The following is a 25,446-nucleotide window of genomic DNA, read 5'->3' as shown; positions in this document are numbered from 1 at the left end:
AATTTAATAAGTTAAATTTGGATTTGATTAAAAATTGGAGAGAGTTTGATTCTTTTGAAATAGGTGGAGATAATATGCAAAGGGCAAGACTTTATCAAAATACATCGTATAACCTAACCAAACCCATCTTTCGTGGTCATGGACCCATCAATGTTGACCCCAACCCATCCTGACTCGGACAGTCCGTGAGACGGGTTTACACATCAAACCTTTGTGCAAAAGTATTTATATCTGGAGTAATATTTTGTGGCGGTGGAGATGGGGTTAGGTTGAGGACGGTGAGTTTAGTTTGATGATATAGTCAATCATATTAATATTGTAATCTAATTTTCATTCTAATAATTTTTTAATTGAAATAATCGCTAAATTTAGATTTCTTTTATTATATTTATATTAATTTTATGTTTTAAATACAAATTCTCAATAAAATTACCTATTATCAGGTCGAGTAACGGATTAGACGGCTTCTGGCCCTAAATATGAGAGCTATTATCGAGTCTGGTCGATTTCGAGTTCTGATTAAACTAGTATTGATGCCCGGCTACGTTCGGGCTACCTCTATTTACCATTAAAATTTATTTTTAAGTAAATAAAAATACTTTAAAGTTGTATAACTCATAAATTAATCTTTAATATATTTTGCTATGTCATATCTTAAAATTACGATAAAATAAATTATGAGACAAATTCACTACTCCCGCTATTAATATTTTACTTAAATCAATTAGTTAACTAATTGTTTATATATGCTTTATTTTGTTATTAGTATTGTTAATTTTATTACATTCGTTAATACTACGATTATTTTCACTATTCTCGCTGTAATTATTGTTACTTTTACTACTGTTGCATAGAATATTGATAATTTCACTACTCCCGTTTCTTCTATTACTTTCACTACTCCCCTTGCAAATATAGTTACTTTGACGATTACTAACATATTATTATATACAATGTTAGTACAATTATTTTCACTACTAACATAGTTTACTCTCACTATTTAGCCATACAATTTTAAGAGGTTATATATTTATATAAATATATTACATATATCCATTGGGAGTTTGGGATATGCTAAATCCCGCACACAATTTTGCTTAATTCCACATATTTTTCCCACTTATTCCAAATTTACCCCTCTCATTTCCCCCCACCCCCACCAAGAGAGAGACAAAAAAAAACTTCCTCATCCCATCGTCTTCTTCCCGACCACCCCACCCCTCCCTCCGACCATCACTCCCCCGCCCTTGGTTTCTGAAGTATATATATAGTATTGATTGATAAGGTGAGTTATTTTCATGCGGGTTTTTAGTCTGGTCATTTTCCGCAAGATCTAGCCTCCGAGTATGATGCATACAAACACAAACAAAGAAAAATTGTACCTTGAAAAAAGTGTCAAAATTCAAATAATACTTGCCCATAAATTTCCGTAATATTTCTCTATATTCCTTTTAGGAATTCTTAAAAAAGGAAAAAAAAATTAAAAAAAAAAGTGCGTTAAATTTGATGGGAGAAATAACGCGCCAAATTCAAGCTGGAGAAGTTTACCGTTAGAACACCACACCGCCATTAGAGTAAACTTTCCAAAATCCAAACTACAAATCCCTAATTTCATAATCTCAGACGCATCTATAGCAATTGATTCCCAATTTATATAATCATCTGCTTCTCCTCTTTAATATTTCTCTGCAATTCATTCAATCATTCCCTCTCAATTTACTCTCTTCTTCATCGCCATCTTCGAAACCCTACTTTTTCTCTGTTTTCCGAAACAATTCACACCAATTTCTCTATTAATTTCAATCATGAATAAGAGAAAACAATATGATTATACTTCTGATTCTTCTGTTGTTTACAATCCAGAATCCGATCACAATTTCACCCCCAATTCTTCGTTTCAATCTGTTCAAAACCCTAATTTGAAGAAGCACAAAACAAGTCTGGAGATGAATTTCTTATCGTCTTCTAATGATCTTGGTGCTGGTATTCTAGTTCAATTCTTCAATGTTCAACTAAATGGCGCCCCTTTCTTCAATTTCTTTGCCCAAGAGGAAGAGGGTGATATCAATTTTGGGATCCAAGGAACAACTTTAGTGCAGGTTCATGTTTCACCAGATTTGCCTGTTTCTTACTCTAATGATGGTGGCCCTAGTAACTCTGGTGAAAGCAGCGAATGTTCCGAGACTGTTATCGAGGCGATCCCACTAAGGATGTACCGTCTTGAAGCTGACATGGACTGGACTGTGAAGAAAGTACTGACTGCCAGCGACTGCAATGCACAACATAGGCTTCTCATCAGAAAAGAATTAATGACGACTCACATTATTCCTCAGCTCGATGACACTAGTCGACTTCTAATCGACACGCCAGATGGCCTTCGGGTGACTGTCTTTGACGTTGACGAGAGAGTTGAGTTAAAGCTGACGTTGAAGAAGTGGCCGTCTTCACAATGCTACGGACTGATGAATAACTGGAAAAGGGATTTTGTCAGTAGAAGAGGGCTGCTTCCAGGCGATGAAGTCGGGATTTGTTGGGAGAAATCGAATCACAGGCTCTTGTTCTCTCTTCTCAACAAATCGACATTGCAGCATCATGAATCATAGCAGAAGCTTCACTTGTTTGACAGTAATTCGTTAGTTGACATCTTGTCTTCGTAATCGAAACTTCATTAGTTGTGCAAATCAAATTCTTATATATGAATATATGATAAAGAGTAATTATGTAGTATTGATTGAAATTTATTGACTATGTATGTATGTTATTTTGCAGTTGAGTAATGAAAATTTCATACAATTGTTTTCCATTCTTCTAGTTATGCTTTCTTCATTTGGCAATCAATCATTTTCTGTATTTTGCCAATTATGTTTCACTCGATTTTTTAAAATCTCAAATATTGATCGTGTATGCGATAGGAAAACCGTTCTTTGATATATTACTTACTGTAAGTCTGTAAGCATAGATTATGAACAGATGTTACTGAATCAATGCTCAGTTAGTCTCAAATATTGATCGGGTTCTTTGTATAGAATGCGAGAATGGCCATGTGGGTGCCCGTTAGATACTGTTCAAGTTTTAATCAACAGCAACATAGGACAATAACCTGCACAATATATAAGCTTGGTATAAGTCTCGATAACGCAATTAACTTGAAAAGGACTATTGCTGTCCAGACGGTCCCTTTTGAATTAAGTCCGGAATAAACAAGATTATTGAAACCAAAATACTGTCAATCGAGCCTGATTGCCGACCTCAGGAATTAATCATTCATGGTGCCAATCAATTATAAGAAATTCACAACACAACAATTAGAATTTCAGAACACAACTTTACATTTCTGAGATACAAAAAGGATACATTAGATAAAAATTTCACGGAATGTCATGCCCGCGTCAAAAACAGAGAATTGTGATCTACAAAATCCCGTCTACAATATTTATTTTACTGAAAACACGCTGACACAAATGCAAACTAATACAAAGGCGGTCTCAAAAATGAATGAAAGAATATGCACAATGTTGAGATATTAAAAAAGTTGGGATGTTGTGAAATTCAGGACGGGCAGACACGCCTCAAACTCCCATGAAAGCATGGAGCTGACTCTCCCAATGAAGCTTAGCTTGTTTGATTCTCTCGGCTCTTTCTGAATGGAGTCTATCCTCCCAATATTCATGGCACCTGTTACATGTGTACAGTTGAACTAATTAACATTAGGAACATAAAACTGTTTAAAACGAGTAAGTTTACTCGCTTCCCATAGCAATTTCTTAGGAAAATTAATGATAGGGTGCCACGACTCCCACGAGGAACCACCATACTCACACAGCCACATACGAGCATAATGCTAGTGAACTTACGTGGAACAAACATTTTGCCTTATTTTTAGTTCGTGTCACAATTTCATCAAATGCCCTTTTTTTCCCTGAGCATGTTCATACCAGTTTTTATAGTAAGGAGTTGGAGGAATTATCAGATCAAACATGCGCCCCACAATTATCAAATCAAACAAGCGCAAGAAACGGTCCAAAAGGCTGAAACGGAGACATACCGGCGGCTCAGTAATAGATTAAGCTCATCTAAGTGCACAGCGCCTTCATAAACTCCAGCCTAAAATCAACAATGAATGAATTAGGAAACCAAACAAGTCAAAACGGACGTAGAGATGCATATCCTTGTCCTTTTATCGTAGCTTAGAGAGGTCTACTTGCAATTCTTAATAACTTCTCTAACTCTTCCATTAAAATTTAAAAATATATATAATACACACATATTAAGGTGTGGACTATTAATTTGGGTCATGAAATGAAACCGGGCTAAATTGTCAAGATTTTGAAGGTTTCTGCAAATGCAATTCAAGTAGGTATCAGCCTCATCTAAGCACGCAACAACAAAGATCTGGCCGCGACAGACCATTCTAAGATCAAGCGTCGAACCAAGATGTATTATCATGCATGCAAATATGGCATTTCAATTCATGACTGATAACTGATCAGGGTGTGAAGACCGATTCTGCAATCACAACTTAGAACAACATTAATCACATGCATAAAACAGATGAATTTGAGTAACTTTGATGTTTAAATTACATCCTTTCAAGCAAAAGCACTTCACTGTTATGAATGTTCAAAGAAGCACAAATTCCTCATATTGCAGACTGCCACATTCTAGTGAACTACTACTACATAACGAGATCATCAAATACACGCAACGATAAAGAAAGTTACAATGACATTCTAAAAACAGCAGTGAATGAATAGGCCAGAGTAAGATTGAAATATGAATTCATGATTACCTCACGGCAAAGAGGACATTTCTCCTTGGGAGATGCAGCCTGCAGTCCATCAACTATGGTAACTGATGCAGCAGAGCAGGCACACATGTAACAGAATATATGGCCACAATATAGAGCAACTGGATCAAACACCGTTTCCTGTGTGCGTAACATAAAATGTAGTCAATTTCATAACTTGATGCCGCAACTACAAGCCTGAATACAACAGGCTTCAGGTAGAAAGCATGTCACTATAACAGGGTACTATAAGAATGGTGAAGTCTCCTATTACAGCAAGGTTATCGTCAAACATAAGAGGTTCACAACAAATCTTACATTGCACCTTTAGATTTTGTAGTATCATTAAATCGTCAATCGAGCAAACCTTACGGTGAAAGGAATATAGTTTTGAGTAAAAAGCTCTTTCACAAAAATCGTCAAAATATTAATCACGAGAATGTGACTCCTCTTGGACTAATTCTTTCACTAACGAAGAATTTTATGGTCAAAACTCAGAATCTACTTCACATGATAAACAAAGCTAATCAAGTAGGAACACCAACTAATAAGTACTAATTGAAATAAGATTAAAAGAATAAGCAACTGCATTTGAAAAGATAAGCATTGTTGAGTGTTGACGTAATTATTCCTCTTGACCAAACTACTAGGGACTAATTGACATGAGATTAAATAATAAGCAACTGAATTTGTAAGGATAAGCATTGTTGACCTAATTATTCCTCTTTGCCACTTTAAGCCTCAGCCGAAATAGTATAAGCTACTAGTTCCCTATTTTTTGTACTCCCGCCATTACAATCACTTGCTCACCTTTAATTACAATAATCCTCACAAAAAAAAAAAAATGAAAAAGGGAAACAGATGATTGAGACCGAGGGGGCATATAAGATATTTTGGCTTTCTTAACTTGCGTTTTTAGATAAGCTGGTTTGACGCTGTCTCTTATCTATTTGCGAATTTCCAGACCACATTCTAAGGTCTTCAAACCTTTTCTTGATTCTTCAAGTTTGATTGTGACTTGTTATTTTCTTTCTTCAACGCACTACATTACTCTTAACTCTTTGAGAAAGATGTTAAAATATACTCCGTATACTATGTCCACATTCCTCAAGACACTAATCCTTGCTCGATAAGAAAAGACGACAATTCGATAGGTATATAATGAGTAAATTCCAGACAGTTTTTAGCCTTCAGGCTTCACCTAACCATTATTTTAATAACCTGAAGCTTTTAAATAAATCCAGAAGCAATTTTGAAAATGAACACAAAAGAAACAAGAAGCAAGAATAGAATGTTCTGACATAACAAACAAAACTGAATGCAAGCACATCATTTTCTAACCCACAATCAGCTTATATAATATGTGAAATGTTTTCAGAAAGCATGCTGCCATAGGCTTATACATACAATTACAAAAATCACCTCTACTAAGATGATGTTTCTTGCTTTGTTTTGAAGCAGTCACATGATTTTAGCTTCAAAAGCCATATTTGAACAGGTCAATAATGTCATTTTGACACTGATTAGAGCGGAAAATGAAGCGACATAAATCCCGAACGGATCACATTTCTCCACTTGCATCTTAAAAAAACCCAGTAATTTAATGTACAAGAGACATTTTTCCATACTTTCAACTCCCACTCACATAAAGCAAAAGGCAAGAACCACTCACATTTTATGTTTAGTGATTCACAAGATTCCTAATTTTTTTAATTCTAAAGTCAAATAACATATACAAGGCATCGCTATCCATGCCTTAAGTCACGCAAAGGAAAAGGTCAGAAACAAGCAATTCACGATTGAATGCTGAGGTTTAAGATTTTACCCAATGCAGCTTTTAAACATCAATTGATGGAACATGAGGTTCATAATTGAACGCTGAGGTTTAAGATTTTATAGAACGTTACCATCAACTCACTTATGGATAACGGTTTTTAACTGAAAAGTCCCGTCTTATCATATTTTGAAACCTTGCTCTAATGTTGTAAAACCGTAAAAAAAAAAACTCGCACATCTGAACATAATGTCATGGGGTGACTGATATGCAAAAGTTCTTGTTAATTCACAAATAACAACTGTAAAATCGTGTGAAATACATCACGAGAATACTCACCAAACAAATGGAGCATGTCAAGTCAAGATCGAGTTTGACTGAATCAAATAGTTCACAAGCCAGAGATGGCTTATCATCAGTAAACTTGAGGTAGCAGCTTTCAAACAAATTTGCCACTCTTGTCGTCTTTCCCTTCTTCTCCCTCAAATTAATGTGGAATGCCATAAGCTCACAAAGCCAGGGAGACTGAAGGATCTCAATGTGCATACTTTGGGCGCGTGATTTGAACTCTTGACCTTGCTTAGAGACATGAATCTATACATACAACAATAACGACACATAAGTATTATACTACTCCATATATTAACAGACTTATTCAAATGTTGCAACCCATCACAACATAATTTGAATGATTCAAAAGAATCTCATTGAATCTCTATTCAAATTTGAGGAATCTACCTTATCGTATTTCTTTAGAATTTTACGGACAGCGATAGCATTGATCATGGCATAAGTAACAAGGTCCTGACCCTCCTGAATCAAGGAAACATGATCTTGTTTGCCTTTACACCAAACATAGTACTTCTTAAACCCTGTCGCTAAATGTAACTCAAGCAACCTTTGGGCACGCTGGTTGAAACAGCCTACAACTTCAGACATCGCCTTGAGAAGCGAAGGGAAAAACGAACCATCGCATACTGCAGACACAACATACATCATTTTTATCATCAAAAATTAAGCAACTTTGTAACATAAAACAATGCTGCCTATCATCAATACTTAAAAAGAGATCGTCTTGCCCATTTCTTATCATGAGACCGCTCCATTTACCCTCAAATAACTGTCAATCATGGATTCGTTTAACTAATTGGTAAATGAGCTTGTCTCGCACTTCAAACAACCAGCCTTCTATTCATAATACAAGTATAATATTATACAGAGTATTAACATTCCATCTATCTATTTAAATTTGACTAATGCGTAATGGAGTATCAACTAACAATACTAAGTAGTTCAACCATCTCTATTCGGACAAAGAATAAAAAAAGGTAAACAAGTGATTTGGACAAAGGGTACACCACTTTTACCAATTTACTATAATCTAGAGAACCAATAAGATCATTAAAACAATTGAAACCCACACCCATAATTTTCCAAACACGAGGAAATCAAAGACAAATGATGAGCAATTAAATTTGAAAAAAAAAAAGATTTAAAAACTCTCAATATTCTTTAACTCCGACAAAATGTGGTTGCTTAATGCATAACATTTTAATGGTATCGTACAAAAAGAAGGTCTTACCTTAGAATTGCTCGGTTACATTTCATTCCGGGTAAGTGGCAAATAAGCCCCATTTGTCGTTTTTGTTTAAAAGAACGACATTTTCCGTTTATTTGTCGTTTTACAAATTTCTTAATTCTCGTGAAATCTCCTAATACGACAAATAAAAATTAACCGGAGGGAGTATCAATTACTAATAAAGATGAATAGAAAAAAAAAAAAAAAAAGTACCAGGGCATTGAAGAGGACAAATAGAGTCGCCATTATCATTGTTGTGAGGAGAATTATGGGAATCAAGATCTTGACGACATTTTTTGAGAATTTTCTTGAGATTTTTTAATCCAACACCTGGTAATTCTATCTCCAAACTTTGCATGCATTCATTGTACGTCTTGCTAAACTTCATCTTTTTCTTTAATTTCCTGATTGTTTTTGGGTTTTTTTTATTGAATTGAATTTTAATAACAAGATTAGTGTAAACCCAGAAACTCAAATTAAATTAAAATGGATCTATTAATCGAAAAAGATGCAATCTTGATTTTCTGTTCCTCACAATCGCCCGGAAATAAAGGAACATGAAATTACGTTGTAAGAATATAAATACAACAAATGAGCCGACTTAATCAACTCTCTTAATTTGGGTATATTTTAGAATAATGAAAAAGACGGAAAAGTGATTAATTGAGATTTGAGTGGTTGATTTGGGTATTTATAAGGACAATAGGATTTCCGTGAGTTTCTCATGTAGGAAACTTGTAATAGAGGACTTAAACGAAAGAAAGATAATCATGAGAAGATAGAAAAAGGGTGACGTGGTGGGTTGTTGGCACCTACTTTATTGCAACCTACATGGAGCGTGCTAAATAACGTGATAATTATTACCTTTGATTAAAATACGTCTCACAAAGAATAACAAAAGGTAAACAAATGATTGAGACGGAAGGAGTATCGAATTACTAATATTGTCTTGTCTTGTCATAACCTTCTACTTTACCCCCTATCTCGGGCCGGTTTTGAGTCCATTTTCAGTAGGCCATGTCCGGCCCGTGTTGACCCGCCTCCTACTTTGGATCAGTTTGGGTCCGCCTATCCAAGCCAAGCCCGCCATCGGGTCAGTACAGCCCGATCTGGCCCGAATGTGTTGGCTCCAGTAAGGGGATAGGGGTGTGTATAATTCGGTATGGGCGGAACTTGAAAATTAAAAATTCCGGACAACCTTTTTAAGGTTTTGGGGTTTCGATGCATTTCGGTGTGTTGGCGGAGTTTTATATTACGGCTCGGTCTCCGATTCACAATGCTTTCTCATTCCGATTCTGGTTCAATCTGATTCTGATTCCGTCCAAACCGGTGCATAAATCTACTACGGGTTAGCTTCGTGCCAGGATGAATTGGCTAAGGCTACACAAGCCCAAATTTTTTGTGGTTTAATTAAGATGGCAGGGACATGTCCCTATATCCTAAATTTCATGGTATATATGTTGTAATACGTGTTCGATTTTATCCATGTTCGTTCAGGTGTTGCCTAGGTATGAGAGCATGCACATCCAAGAGGATGATTTTCTCCTCTGATTTCTTCTCTTTCCTTCTCTAATTTTGACACCTCATTTTCACCCATATCCCAATATCTCCATCCTCTTATTTTTACTTTTCTTAAAAAAAATTCACATCAAAGAGGATCCTCTTACCCTCCTCTCCCAAATTTTTATAACCAAAAGAATAAAAAAGAAGTAAATTATATGCCACATGCTAAATGAGGAATGATTAGTGAACACAAGGGCCAATGTTGCATATCCTCTAAAAATAGAAGAAGTGTTCTTCTTCCTCCTTCAAAGAGGACATGTAACAATGATTTCACATTGAAAAGGACATCCTCTTAGATGAGAGAGAGTGCTAAGAGAATGGTCTATCCTCTTCAATGTGGATGATCTGATGTTAGGATTGTTTTGACAATTTATTTACTAAAAGTGAATGAGAAGTTGAGTTTTGATTTACCTGAAATGAAAGGTAAGTAGTTTGAAATGTATGTACTAAAAGATGTGTTAGATAAAACACATACTTAAATCTTAACAACTCTATACGCACATACTCTTATGGAAAAAAAGTTCAAATAAATTCGACCTATATAAGGACATATATTAAACACCAAAATTAGGTCATGTTCTTTTCGGCTTAATTTCAACTCTCATTTAGCAACTTTTTAGTTCAGTTTAGCTCAATTCAACTCACTTCACTTCAATTCAGCTCAACTTATTTTAACTCTATTATCTTAGCAAATTTCGATTTACATTAGCTCATTTCACTTCAGTTCAACTTATTTCAGCTCAAATTAACTTCATTTAGCCAAAAAAAAAAAAAAACAAATTTTAACTTCATCTACCATATTTAAATTAAGAAATGTCATTCATACCCAATTACAATTGACGGTGTAATGCACATGGCAACATCTTTTTTTTTTTCTAAATCGTGATTTGGTTTTATCGTGAGAATGAGAATATTGACCATCGTATGATAAGTGTGAAACAAAAAGGAAAAAGACGGGGAAATATACGAGTAATTTGATTGAGAAAGATTTTCAGGCCAAGACCGGAAATAGTGACGAAGTTTTGCACGTGTACAGTGTACTTCATTTCACATTTTATATAGTACTAGTCAAATTCCCGAAAGTAATCATCTGTTTCTACTGGTGATTGGATTTTTTGGGAAAGATGGAATGATGGATAGTTTTGTCGCATAGAACCACGAGTACTTATAATTTGAATTGTTTCCATTACTTTCTCTATTTTAATTTGGAAGAATGGTTATTGTTTTGGAATTTTTCTACCGAATTAGGTTAAGTTGGGTCAAAGTGGTCTTATTCGTTGTGTGTGAATTATATTGTTAATATGAATACCGAGTATAGGAAATAAAGACGTAAATAAAGATTGACACAGGAGATTTGGTGACGCGGAAAACCCAATGTGGGAAACGACCGCGGGAAGGGACAATACCCTTCCAATGATTGCACTAGATTTTAATATGAGAACGAGTACAAAGGAGATGACACAATAATTTAGCTAGCACAATGTGTTATGTTGGTATGTCGGTTCTTGAATGATCTTTCTCCTCCTTTTCCTTGACTATTTATAGGGCAAAAACCCTAACAAAGTCTAGTTCCCTTGCATGGCAAGAAAACCTATATCCGGGTCTTACTGGGCTTCTTTCCATAATTTGCTGTCAAGGACTCTATTCTCTCTGGTCTCCCTAAAATCTCCCTAAGATCTCCCTGGCTATCTTTAGTGCGCGGGCTCCTCGTGTAACACCCCACGTTAATTGAAGAGGTCCAGTAATAGGCTTAAATGACTAGTGCTTAAAGGGATTGGAAGTACTACTCATATCAACAAAGTGCACTTTCTTTTATGGTCATCCATGTAAAAGAACTCCACAGTTAAGCGTGCTTGGCTGAGAGTAGTCTTAGGATGGGTGACCTCCTGGGAAGCTTCCCGGGATGCGCATGAGTGAGGACAAAATGCGCTATAAAGGACCCGTGTTGATCTGTGGGCCATGTACACAGCCTGGTGAGCTATCATAAGTAACCGCTCCCGACCATAGGTTTGGGTCGGGGTGTTACAAGTGGTATCAGAGCAACCTTGCGACCGTGTGGTGATCGGAGGCAGTGGTTATACGCTCCATTGTGATCACCCACCTAGCGGGGGAGGATTCTGGGTTAGCGGTTATGCTCCCAGGCGCAACGAGGACGTTGCGTTCTTCAAGTGGGGGTGATTGTAACACCCCATGTTAATTGAAGAGGTCCAGTAATGGGCTTAAATGACTAGTTCGTAAAGGGATTGGAAGTACTACTTATATCAACAAAGTGCACTTTCTTTTATGGTCATCCATGTAAAAGAACTCCACAGTTAAGCGTGCTTGGCTGAGAGTAGTCTTAGGATGAGTGACCTCCTGGGAAGCTTCCCGGGATGCGCATGAGTGAGGACAAAATGAGCTATAAAGGACCCGTGTTGATCTGTTGGCCATGTACACAGCCTGGTGAGCTATCATAAGTAACCGTTCCCGACCCTAGGTTTGGGCCAGGGTGTTACACCTCGTGGCCATTAGTTTTCTTGGCCCAACTCATCATGTCTAATAGACCTAATCCCCTACTGGCCCAATATGCAGAATTTGGCCCAAACAGTTTGCGCCTAATTCCTCGTGAGACACGCCTTGAGACGTCGAGTAAGGAATTACCAATTAAATCCCGCGCCGTCTTTTACACAACTTCTCAAACACTTATCATTGCCCCTACTTTCCCCCTTGCTTCTCGGACCCTCTTAACTCTCTCTTCCTTTATAATCTCACCCGCCCACCTACTCACAACTTCAAAAATCTCAAAACTCTACACCTCCCCAAAACCTTTCTTCTTCTCTCTATTCTCTCGCCGGATCTTCGCTGGTTCTACCGGAGCTTCTCCCCACGCCGTCAGGTACTTGTTCCCCTCTCTACAATCTTATTTCCCTTTCTTTTCCTTCACCCATGGGTAAAACTCGCCATGCCCCATCGTCTTCTGCTCCGACCGACTCGAACCCAGACCCCATTTTTCCATCTCGCAAGCTTTTCACCCACCCCCATGACTGTGACTCCTTCTTGACCACCGCCAACATCCCCTTGATCAAGGAACTGCTGGGGCTCGATGACGGGGTGGATATTGCCATCCCTGGGCCCGGTTAAAAGGCGGATGCACTCCGTGCAGGATGGGTCTGTCTTTATCTTTACCCTTTTAGATACGGCCTCCGCTTTCCATTCCGTAAGCTCATGCAAGACTTTCTTCGAACCAACGGCTTTGCTATGGCTCAAATCGCCGCAAATATTTGGAGGGTTCTCCTCTACTCCTTATCGGCCAGCCAGAATACAAGCAGCTCCATCAGTCTTGGTGAGCTGGCTCATATGTTTGAGATTCGATCGCTGGGGAGGGGCCAGTTTTTCTTCCGCGGCCGTGGCGAGACCCCTTTTAGGCACGTGTCGAAGTCGAAAGACGAAAAATGGTTCGAGGAATTCTTCTACCTGAGGAAGGCCTCCATCCAGCCGCCTGCCGATTACATTTTTGAAGATTGGGTCATTACCTCGAGTAAGTAGCTTTCCTGGCGTCTTTTTGTCTTTCTAATGCTCACCGCTTACTTTCTATTTCTGTGCAGGCCCCCGCAACCTGATCCGTCTAGGTGATTCAGCGTCCGCCTGCAACAAACTGTTCTGCGTTCCTCTTTCTGACAGAAAGTTTCCTGACCTGCTTCCCGGTTTCTCGCCTGTGTCCTCCTCCAACCCCCAACAATCATCACACAACATGTCTTTTGGTAGGCCATCTCACATTGATGCATTCTGTTCTTTATTTGACCACCCCTGACGCCTGACGTCTTGCTGATTGCAGGTGCCAGAGTTGATCCCTTGGAAGCTATTCTCTAGAGCGCTAAGAGGAAGAGAGCTTCCAAGAGCCCTAACGTGCCCTCTGCATCCAAGAAAAGTGCCCCTGCCACCTCCTTTCAATCTCCTCCTACCCGTTCTAGTACTGCTCGTCCTGCTTCCGAGCCTTTGGAGGTCAGCCCTCTGTCACGCTATCCTCCTACTCCTCCAGTGAGCCCTGCTGCTGCTAGTGGCGGTATCATCGTCCATTTTCCCGATGGTTTTGGGAATATAGATCAGGTGTCGTATTGGCCGGAGATGGATCAACTCCTCTTTCCTTCAATAGTGGAGGCTTTTAAGGAATTCTCTCCCGAGGAGATGGCTGAGAATGATGTGCACAATGCCTTCATGGTATGTATCCCCCTTCTGCTGCCTTGCCTGCTCTGAACCCTTTCTTTCCGAACCTGCTAACTCTTCTTTCTTGCTAACATGCCTTCCAGTCAGCCCTCTACAACAAGAAGATGATCAACGTGGTCCAAACCACTAGTCGGGCTACACATGCTAAGAATCAAGAGCTTTTTGGAACCATTGCTGACTTGGAGCAGTAGCGTCTTGATCTGAAGGAGCACGTAGCGGGGCAAAAAGCTGAAATGAATAGAGCCAAGAAGAATTTGAAGAAGGAAGCTGACCAGCTGGCATGCACTCAGGAAGTGTGCAATACCTTTTCTGATGCCCTCAAGCGTTCTGAGGAAAAGATCAGCGAGCTGATCTCCCTTGCCACCAATATTGTTGCTTATGCTACCTGGCGGAGCAAGATTAGTGGAATGCGTGTTGCGCTGGCTGAGCCTCCTACCCTGCAGTTCATTGAGGAGGAAGAGAGGCAGTTGGAGACCCTCTACCCTATACAACCTGACTTGAGCGTGCTGATGCCTGAGGTTGGCGAGGTGAACTCCCCTGCGTTGATGGAGCAGACTGCTGCTGAGGAAGCTGGCTCCTTCCAGGAAGCTGCTGTTGCTGTGGAGATCCAGGAGGATGCTGGCGGTGAGAAAGTGCAGCCTGGTCTTGTACCTGAAATGGGGAGTCAGCGGGAAAATGTAGAAGAGGTGCCTGAGAGGGAGGTCATTGACCTGGCCTCTAATTAAAAGTATTTTAATTTTTCATGACCGGCAGTCTGGCCCTGTATGGCGCAGGCTTGTAAGTATTTTTCAAACACTTTTATGGTTGTTTTTCGCCGTGGTGGCGTTTTTTAGACTCTAGGCCATGCCTGCCTTGGCGGTATGTTTGGCCATATTTTGGAATGATCCTTGCCCAGTTTTGGCAAGTTGTTTTACTTATGTTGTGACTTATTTGTTGATTTTATAGATTTAGTCACATGTCAGGTGGTCAGGCTTAGCTTAGGGAGCTGTTGTGTCAGCCTAATGGCTGATTTCAGTTGGTAGTGGTCATGTTAACCTAGGAGGCGAATCCTACAAGTAGTAACTATATTCTATTACTAGACTACACCAAAAACCTACGGAAAGACAACAACGAAACAACGACTTACCTTGAGACGCAGACCGAAGTCGGCAACGATGTCATCCCGACTCGAAGACACCAAGTATGAACCATACCTTCTTCTTGGGTTAGTGTCTAGGTTAGACGAGAGTGTATAGAGAGGTGGGTGATAGGTAGGAGAGAGAGAGATTAGGGTTAGAAAGGTAAGGGAACCGTCGAAAATGAATTAAGGTTAACGATCTCGTGTTTTATAATAACGCGTTAACAGCTGTAGTACTCGGTCGAGTATCCCCATACTCGGCCGAGTAACCTATACTCGGTCGAGTATTACAACTACTCGGCCGAGTATCCCCTACTAGGTCAAGTAAACAGATAAGTAGGTCTCCTTTCCTCTCCTATAACCATTGCTACGGGTCTCCTCTGGTCAAACAGTTGGTCAAGGGGTCCTTAAACAGGGCGGGTATTACAGTCTCCCCCCCTTAAAAGGAATTTCGTCCCCAAAGTTCATCCCATACTTCCCAAAGCCACGGGACAACACACCTAAGAAAGGACCCTATCGCCTCACGACAAAGAGCGCCAAACAAAAGTTTAAGACACGTATGATATTAGATTTCAAACATCTTGTCATAGCTTCGACGACCACTACCTCACTACATCGTTACTGTATACAATATCGTTATTGTATACAACTACCAAGTTAATTACGTAGTAAAGTTTGGGACGACTCAGAACGTGAAAGTGAAAATAAAGATGAAACATAGAAGAACTCTGTCTACTTGTTAGAACTTTTACCGAGATGTTATCTACCCCTCTAAAAAGGAACTTCGTCCCCGAAGTTCATTCTACCCATCCCCTAAACCTATACGTACGCAAGAAGACAACAATCATGGAACATATGTCACGTCACAAGACAAGTATGACAAGCCCATAATGTATGTAAACAACCACCCTATTCATGCAATTTAAGGAGGGAAGACCTGCAACATAAACAAAGAGATGCGAATAGTATGCATATGGACCATGTTGATGCCATTGCCATTCAGTCGACACTAATTACCGCCAACACACACATTCCAGATCTTATATTACTATTACCGTCACATCTCAGATTCCGATCGTATAACATTATCATATAAACAAAGTGCATATCATGGAGTCTGAACACGACACTAAGACATTGTAGCACGCATGTACCAAGAATAGTTACCCAATTAATTCCATAACAATTTCAAACCACGAGGGCTTCAATAACCAGATACTCGGTCGAGTATCAAGGAGTACTCGGCCGAGTACGCGATACTCGGCCGAATATTCACGGGCAGGATGCGATTTTCGGCACCTAAAACACACAACACCAAAGTTTTAGTCCTGCATGCAGAAAGATGTCTAACACCGACTCAAAGTCCTGATCAAAATGACTCAAACATAGTACGGAATATAAGTAGCGGCCTTATGGCCAATTACAACATCCCAAAATAAAAGAGTGCGATAAAGTATATCAAATATCCAACAACAAACCGAGAAACAAGTCTAGAAATAAAGCGGGAATCAAATATCTGCACCCTCCTCCATCTTCTCACCACCTCAGGTGCCAGATGTACCTGCTCCCTGAAAATCTCCAGCTGAGTAGCCTCCATCACCGGTCCATCTCCCTGCCTCATCCATATAGCTGCCATAGTTGGCTCCCCATGGTCCCGCGAGGTAGCCAAACTCGGTCTCCTCTACTGGTCTCCAAAAGCTGTGATCAACTCCGTAACCATGGAAGACTCCAGTGTCAACCCCGGCTCCTCTCCACCAAACGGGGTGCGCCAACCCTGTCCCTATACCCTGGTTGTAGGCCATTTCGTGCATGTTCCGGAGCAACAAGGTAGTGGAGATCCGCTCAGTCAGGTCACTAACCTGCATCCTAGGGTCATGGACGGTGGGGTAGGGCGAGTACTGTGGTGGGTAAAAGCTCGGTGTAGAGAAAGAAGGCTCAGTCTCAGCCTCGGCCACCCTCGATGCTCTCCCTCTACGGCGCTCACGGGGTGGAGGAGCGATCGGCTGCTTCTCCGTCCCGGTGACAGGTGATACCTGTCGTAGAGTATCAAAGATAAAATTTATAATCCAAACTACTACTATAGCTAGTGGCAGTCAGGGTCGAACCACAAGGAGGCAAGCAATTTAAAGTTGTCTAATTTTAGTCTAAGGTAACAGTTAAAAGGGAGGTGTTTTGATCTGAACTATATCTAAAAGGCAAACTAAATGAAATTTAAACTAAACTAAAGCAAATAAATGAGCAATTTAAAGAAAGTAGATGAATCAAATATTAAAAGGATGCTAAGATGGTCGGCTCATTGTAGTTTCGACGGCGGCAACTCTAAGTAAACTGATTTAAGCATGTTAGACGGGAAAATAAAAAGTCCTCTCGGTCCAATTTAACAGGTAGGAACCTTTCGCCCTAAGCTACGGATCCCTAAGTCTCACTAATACTAACTTTCGTTCTTGATTAATGATACTTAAAGTCTAAATTAACTTATCTCTCGATCTTATTAATTTAGCCGTCTTAATTAAGTAGTTTATTTCCCTCCCCTATCTTTCGATCTTATCGGGTCGGTCAATTCCTAAGCATTCAACTAGTCGCATGCACTCGATTCGTCAAAAATAGCAATTAAATTAATTAAGTCGAAGCTAATCTAACACGTGGCAGTCGATCGACCATGCAGGGCAGTCGATCGACCTACGGACCCAGTCGATCGACCAACAAAGTCAGTCGATCGACCAGAGCCCGATAGCAGGTTACCTATTGTCAAAGCCGTCTAACCTACAGATCCCCTACATCTTAGCACGTAGGATTTAGCTACTCATGATGGTGATAATAACGACGATAAAATTAACAAATAAAGCAATTGAATTCATAATTGAATTAACTAAATAAATAGCTAACATGAAACGAGAATTTGGCTTTGGGAAATCTAAACTAGCAATTCTAAACTACGGAATAATTAAAGCAACGAAATTAAACAAAGGAACAGAGGAATACCGTAAAGAAGAATTGAAGAGAAAAGATCAGAACCCAATGCGAAAGGAAAACTTTATTGATGAAGACTATTCTAAACTAATGGAATAATCAAAATTCAACTTTTGTGTCTTGAACCCTAAATAATTCGATCTCTAAAATTCCCTAAAGTTCAATGATGCCTCCTCTGAAACCTCAGGTTACATTATATAGATAGTCTTACGTAACTTTTATTCCTAAAACCTAATTACATTGAGCTTTCTAATTCTCGTCCTTTTAATTTGCACGCCAGTCTCGTGGTGTGGTCGATCGACCACTGAGACCAGTCGATCGACCGCTCCTCTTTCCTGCAGACTTCTGTTCAGCATTCTGACAGTCTATAGACCACGTAGGTCAGTCTATAGACCACTGTAGCTGGTATTTTGCCTCTAAATTCTCCATAAATCTATTTCCAGGCCTTGAAATGCGCGCTAAGTTCAATTCTCAAGCATCTACTCCATGTCAAATGCAATGCTAAGTACTCAGAGACAGAATTAGCTCAATATCTACTCATTTCCGCGATAATCTGCAATATTACATGAAAATACGAAAGTAGACGAAATGGGGCAAATAGTAGAATAAACTACATAAATGAGCTCTGAAATGCGTGTAAAATAAGGTGTAAAACATCATATAAATGACACGCATCAAACTTCCCCAAACCAAATTCTTGCTTGTCCCCAAGCAAGACTAGACTCGATCCTAAGACCTAATGGAACGAGTTCAATCTCAGAGCGAAATGCAAAATGCAATGCCTAAACTAATTTAATGCAACAACTAACAATCAATTAGCAATATGAATCATGCAAACGAGTTATGTAGTCGTTAAAAATTGCTGAACCGTCAACTATAGAGACTTATCATTATGGACTCTCACGGGTCGCTCATATCACACATAAGCACAGGTGAATATATGTAAAAGATAGAAAGAAGTAATTTTGTAATGACTCTCACCTAACTACGACCTATAAGAACATGCCTGCAATCTAATATGAAAATAATCTCTACAACCGTACATATGCATTCCAACCAAACAAATGACCATGACACATGCCGAGGTAAATATGGATATGTGAGGTAATTGGTAAGAAGGGGCTAAGATAAATTTGGAATAGAGGAGTTAAAGCCAAGCTAGTAACTTACTAAACACCAAATTATAACAACATCTAACTTTCTTACTCAAGATTCAACAATAAAGCCGGTGCTAATGATTAGCACTAATCTCACAATCTCCAATAATAAGTCAACTCCCCATAAGATACAAATACAACATGGGAGCAAAAATCGCCATTTAATAAAGACTTTGAATAATGCGATTTTGATTTTTTTTTTCATTTCTGCCGTGCACGGTCGATCGACCCATGAGTCCAGTCGACCGACCAAAGGTCGAACTTGCTTTTCATTTTTTCTCTTTTTTCAATTCTATTTTCTTTCTTTCTTTCTTTCTTTCCTCCTTTCCAACATCCCACCAACCTTCTCATAAAGAGCAATATAACCAAATTGCAATAAACACGTTCCCACAACTACCAAAACTAGCTCGGATAAGGTAGGCTAAATATAGTATGTAGCTTATGGGACAAAAAGGCAATTTGGCTATGTGAGGCTTATGGGTAAAATGAATAAAGGGGAACCTCTTCCACATGTGCCAACAAACCACAAACCGAATGTATACAGGTATTAAGCAGATTAAGTTCATATTTATGCATATTGATATAACATGTCTCATAAGGAGTACTACTCACATCCTAAATGAACTGGTCATGAACGCCACCAGTTATAAGCTCTAAACCTTAGAATATAATGTAGTTTGCCAAAAATCTAAGTCAAGTTTCAAGTCCAGCAAATAATTTAACGAAAACTCGTAGACATACATATGTGATTCTACTAATAACATGTCAATTTAGCACGGCTTAGGCATAAACAGATGAAAATGCAATGTCATCATTGAAATACTATCGTTCCTACATGCTAAAATAAACATGCATTTTTTGAATTTTTTGAATTTTTTCAATTTTTGTTGGATTTTCTGTATATAAGAGAAATGAAATAACAAATGCAAACTGAAATGCAATAAACGTGAAACAGAAATGCAATAAAACATGTGAATGCAATGGAAAACCCTTCCCCAAACCAAATCACACAATGCCCTCATTATGCAAAATCAAATAAGAAAGATAAGCAAAGGAAATTGGGATTTTGCGATAATATTAACTAAAATTGACATAAAAGAAGGACTCGGGAACTCACAAGACTTTAAGCGTAGCAAAAGGAAACCTCCCCAAACCCGCGTGAGCTAGGAGGTTTCGGTAGCCAGCAGTGCTACCATAGGTACCTGAAAAGAAACAAAAGTACCGCGCGTAATTCCGAGAAAGCAATTTACGAAACGCAAAATTATGTGCAAAATAAGAAAACAGAAATGAATCGGAGAATAAAGTGGAGAAAAGACTCCCTCAACTCCGCAAATCGACCAAACACAACAGGGGAATGGTCGTGAACAGGTACAGCAGCGAAGGCGGTCGATCGCCTATACCAGCCAGTCGATCGACCAGGGTGACAGGAACAGAAACCCCTGGAGTCGCGACACAGTCGATCGACCACACAAGCCAGTCGATCGACTGAGATACCTGCTGTAAGTTTCTGATTTCTTCGAATTAGCTCAGTAAATTGAGCTAATATGGTCTATGAACCTGTAAATACACATAATAACGCGCCCAAAATTGCGCAAAACCCAAAGTAACAGTCTAAAGTCTTTAAATCCTAAGCAAACTTATTAAAGCGAAGTCTCGCGCACACCAAAGCAATAAAAAGTCTAACAAAAGCAATAATTTTTTTTTTTAAAAAAAAGTCTTAATCAACTAATAGTTGATCAATAATGGTCACGGAATGGCCCACTTGCTCGGCTTCTGGCTACAAGAGGTAGCCTCTACAGTGCTCATCCTCTCAGCTGCACTCCTAACAATTCCAATATCCGCAAAACTCAACGGATCAACATCTCTAACATCTTCCCAATCACTGACATCGTCTGGCTCATCAAAAACCAAATTGGACTCCGTCACTTTGACTGTCTCCTCATCAGGCTCCTCATCCGTGCCATAGCTAAGACATCCTAGACCGCCTCTTTGAACGATTGGCTCCTTCACAGCTGAAGCAATGAATGACTCTTCCTTCCCCAAACCATTTCCTGCAATATTCAAAACAGAAGAATTGTCCTCCAATTTGCTCCCTATCTGGGGCGGAGGTGTTATAGCAGAAATAGGCAAATGGGCAGGCATTTTAGGCAACACAACATAAGATTTAGCTACATTGCAAGTTACTGGGTACATAACATCCTTCTTCTTATAGGTCTGGGCAAAAACAATGGACTGTTTTCCCACCTTAAAAGTCAATGTCCCTGAGCCAACATCTATAACTGCACCAGCAGTGTGCAGAAATGGTCTACCCAAAATGATAGGAATGTAAGCATCCTCGGGTATATCTAGCACAATAAAGTTAACTGGGAAAAAGAATTTTCCTATTTGCACAGGAATGTCTTCTAAGACTCCTATAGGCTGGACCGCAGAACGATCAACCATCTGTACTGTCATATTAGTAACTGCAAACCTAGTCAATTTCAATTTCTTAGCAAGACTCAAAGGCATAACACTAATACTGGCCTCTAGGTCACACAATGCCTTCTCAATAGAAAAGGTGCCAATATTACATGGGACTGAAAAACTACCTGGGTCTTCTAGCTTATGAGGTGCAGTATGAGTCAAATAGGAACATGACTCCTCAGTTAGTGCAACAGATTGCACAGTATCAAGTGACTTCTTTTTAGACAACAGCTGCTTCATTAATTTCATATAGGCAGGCACTTGATTAACTAATTCTAGAAAGGGAACTTGCACATTTAAACTACGAATAACATTTTCAAACTTGTTAAACGATACCTGTTCCTTTGTCGGCACCAATCTCTCTGGATAAGGGGCTGTAAGAAGCAACTTAGCCCTCTCCTCTAGGTCTCTCATACCGGCATCAGTGGACTTAGGCTGAAAATACACTACTTTGTCCTTGTTGTAGCTCGAACCTTCTTCAGACCGTCTCAGGAATGAACCATTAACCGTCGTAGGGTCATACTTTGGAACCGGAACTGACCCATTAGCATTTGGATCTTGCCTCGATAATATCGGAGTCGTCGTACCCCGAAATAAGTAGTCCCTCAAGTTATCTGGCATTGGAGGACGAAAAGGTTCACGATCAGACGTATCTTCAGTCGATCGACCATGTAGGTCAATCGATCGACTAGCTTCCGCAGGACCAGAAACTTCACTGTTACCCGAGCTGGTCGATCGACCAGGTGTGTCAGTCGATCGACTGATATACCTGCTGATCGTCTTTTTCTTGCTACTGTTCATTCCAACCTTTTTCTTACTTGGTTCTGCCTCATCTTTTTCAGTAACATCTTCGACCATAGCGGGCCCATCAAGGGTAGACCCACTCCTCAAAGTAATCGCATTCAGAGTCTCTTTTTGATCCGGCTGCGACGGCAATTGCCCCGGAGCTCTAGTTGCACTTTTGCTTGCCAATTGGGCAATTTGGCTCTCCAACATTTTTGTAAAAGTCTCTCTAGCTAGAGACTCCTTTTGCAGCAAACCCAAAAAATTCTGAACCATGTTTTTCAATTCGGAAATATCAGAACTTTGAAATTGCTGCTGCTGAGGCACATAGGGAGGCTTTTTATACTGCTGCTACTTATGAGGGGGTACATAGTTTTGCTGCTGCTGCTGTGAACCCGGATTAAGGACATTCTGGTTAGTCCACCTCAAATTGGAGTGGACATTAGAGGGATCGGGATAAGTATCAGTCTGCCTAAAATGTTGAAAAGCAGCACATGTTTCATTCGAACTAGTACAAAACTCCGAAACATGTCCCTCTCCTCCACATCTTTTGCATGTAAAGGGACCGTCTGAAACTGCATTAACTTTATATATCCCACCTTTTTGGGATCCCCCAAAATCTAGCTTGTCAAATCTCGCAGTAAGGGCCTCTATTGCGGCTACGAGTAGGAGATTGGTGATCTTCTCTTGATTTCCTCTAGAATTCCCATGCTCAGCTTTATGGGTGGCCATATCTTCAATAATCTTCCACCCCTTAGTTTCTCCAACATTCTCCTGGAATCTGCCATTAGCTGCAGCATCCAAGATAGCCCTCTGATCATCATAAAGCCCATTATAGAATTGATTACACAGGCACCATTGTTCGAACCCCTGGTGCGGAATAGATCGCACCTGCCTCTTGAAACGGACCCATGCCTCATGAAAATCTTCATCAGGACCCTGTTTAAAGCTTGTGATCTGAGCTCTAATCGCATTGGTCTTCGATGCAGAGAAATATTTCTTATAAAATGCTAGGGCCAGTGAATTCCAATCAGTAATCCCATTGGCAGCTCGATCCAGATTTCAGTACCACTCCCTAGCAGCATCACGGAGCGAGAATATGAACATCGTCTCTTTTATCTGGTCCTGGGTCACACCTGCTGGTGGGGGTATGGAACAACAGTAGTCAATGAATATCTTCATATGTTTAGCTGCATCTTCATTTGCAGCTCCCCCAAATTGGGTTCTCTCAACCAAGTTGATGCAGGACGATTTTGCTTCGAATTTTATTTCCGTCCCGGCTGGCAACGCGAATCCCTTATAGAGATTCTCAGCTTTTGGCTCGGAGTGACTGGCTATACTTGCTTCTTTAGCCATATCTGGAGATGTAACGGTCTCAGCTGAAGAAGTAGAAATAGGAGACGAAGGTGGATCCTCCTCAAATAACTCGTTCTCATAGTAACTGGACAGAGTACTCAGCTCTTCCTCTGTCGGCAATACTCTAGATGATCGTCTCAACTCACGCAAAGTCCTTTCGATCTCAGGATCTAACGGTCGTAATTCACCAACTTGTGACCTGCGCATAAGAGGAAACTACAAGTAGAATATGAGAATAGTTTAAGGAACAGATGTCCCTTAAACTAAGAGAAAGACTAAAATAAAAACAACAAAAAATTTAAACAATTGCCTCCCCGGCAACGGTGCCAAAATTTGATACCTGTCGTAGAGTATCAAAGATAAAATTTATAATCCAAACTACTACTATAGCTAGTGGCAGTCAGGGTCGAACCACAAGGAGGCAAGCAATTTAAAGTTGTCTAATTTTAGTCTAAGGTAACAGTTAAAAGGGAGGTGTTTTGATTTGAACTATATCTAAAAGGCAAACTAAATGAAATTTAAACTAAACTAAAGCAAATAAATGAGCAATTTAAAGAAAGTAGATGAAATGAAATATTAAAAGGATGCTAAGATGGTCGGCTCACTGTAGTTTCGACGGCGGCAACTCTAAGTAAACTGATTTAAGCATGTTAGACGGGAAAATAAAAAGTCCTCTCGGTCCAATTTAACAGGTAGCAACCTTTCGGCCTAAGCTACGGGTCCCTAAGTCTCACTAATACTAACTTTCGTTCTTGATTAATGATACTTAAAGTCTAAATTAACTTATCTCTCGATCTTATTAACTTAGTCGTTTTAATTAAGTAGTCTATTTCCCTCCCCTATCTTTCGATCTTTTATCGGGTCGGTCAATTCCTAAGCATTCAACTAGTCGCGTGCACTTGATTTGTCAAAAATAGCAATTAAATTAATTAAGTCGAAGCTAATCTAACACGTGGCAGTCGATCGACCATGCAGAGCAGTCGATCGACCTACGGACCCAGTCGATCGACCAACAAAGTCAGTCGATTGACCAGAGCCTGATAGCAGGTTACCTATTGTCAAAGCCGTCTAACCTAAAGATCCCCTACATCTTAGCACGTAGGATTTAGATACTCATGATGGTGATACTAACGACGATAAAATTAACAAATAAAGCAATTGAATTCATAATTGAATTAACTAAATAAATAGCTAACATGAAACGGGAATTTGGCTTTGGGAAATCTAAACTAGCAATTCTAAACTACGGAAGATTTAAAGCAACAAAATTAAAGAAAGGAACAGAGGAATACCGTAAAGAAGAATTGAAGAGAAAAGATCAGAACCCAATGCGAAAGGAAAACTTTATTGATGAAGACTATTCTAAACTAATGGAATAATCAAAATTCAACTTTTGTGTCTTGAACCCTAAATCATTCGATCTCTAAAATTCCCTAAAGTTCGATGATGCCTCCTCTGAAACCTCAGGTTACGCTATATAGATAGTCTTACGTAACTTTTATTCCTAAAACCTAATTACATTGGGCTTTCTAATTCTCGTCCTTTTAATTTGCGCGCCAGTCTCGTGGTGTGGTCGATCGACCACTAAGACCAGTCGATCGACCGCTCCTCTTTCATGCAGACTTCTGTTCAGCATTCTGACAGTCTATAGACCACGTAGGTCAGTCTATAGACCACTATAGCTGGTATTTTGCC

General features: G+C 39.5%; 1 protein-coding gene across 1 annotated transcript; it reads right to left on the bottom strand.

Annotated features, from left to right (window-relative positions):
* Positions 1-3,259: 3,259 nt before the first annotated feature.
* LOC141603769 (putative E3 ubiquitin-protein ligase BAH1-like 1) lies at positions 3,260-8,845 on the bottom strand. The gene is made up of 6 exons (XM_074422923.1): positions 8,353-8,845; positions 7,299-7,537; positions 6,900-7,154; positions 4,790-4,927; positions 4,046-4,104; positions 3,260-3,675 (listed from the first exon to the last, which is right to left on the bottom strand). The coding sequence occupies exons 1-6, from the start codon at positions 8,525-8,527 to the stop codon at positions 3,570-3,572; spliced, it is 972 nt and encodes a 323-aa protein (XP_074279024.1). The 5' UTR covers positions 8,528-8,845; the 3' UTR covers positions 3,260-3,569.
* Between the last annotated feature and the right edge of the window lie 16,601 nt (positions 8,846-25,446).

This window comes from Silene latifolia, chromosome 1 (genome assembly GCF_048544455.1).
Source record: "Silene latifolia isolate original U9 population chromosome 1, ASM4854445v1, whole genome shotgun sequence".
NCBI classification, from domain to species: Eukaryota; Viridiplantae; Streptophyta; class Magnoliopsida; order Caryophyllales; family Caryophyllaceae; genus Silene; species Silene latifolia.
The sequence above is the reverse complement of the archived record's forward strand: the minus strand, read 5'-3'. Positions and strand labels throughout refer to the sequence as shown.

What these genes read in the sequence shown, in the direction of transcription:
- LOC141603769 (XM_074422923.1), bottom strand. Translation starts at nt 8,527, where the DNA reads ATGAAGTTTAGCAAGACGTACAATGAATGCATGCAAAGTTTGGAGATA. An exon ending in AATGTCCTCTTTGCCGTGAG is followed by an intron (nt 4,105 to 4,789) that starts GTAATCATGAAT and finishes TGTTGATTTTAG; the next exon opens with GCTGGAGTTTATGAAGGCGC. An exon ending in AATCTATTACTGAGCCGCCG is followed by an intron (nt 3,676 to 4,045) that starts GTATGTCTCCGT and finishes CACATGTAACAG; the next exon opens with GTGCCATGAATATTGGGAGG.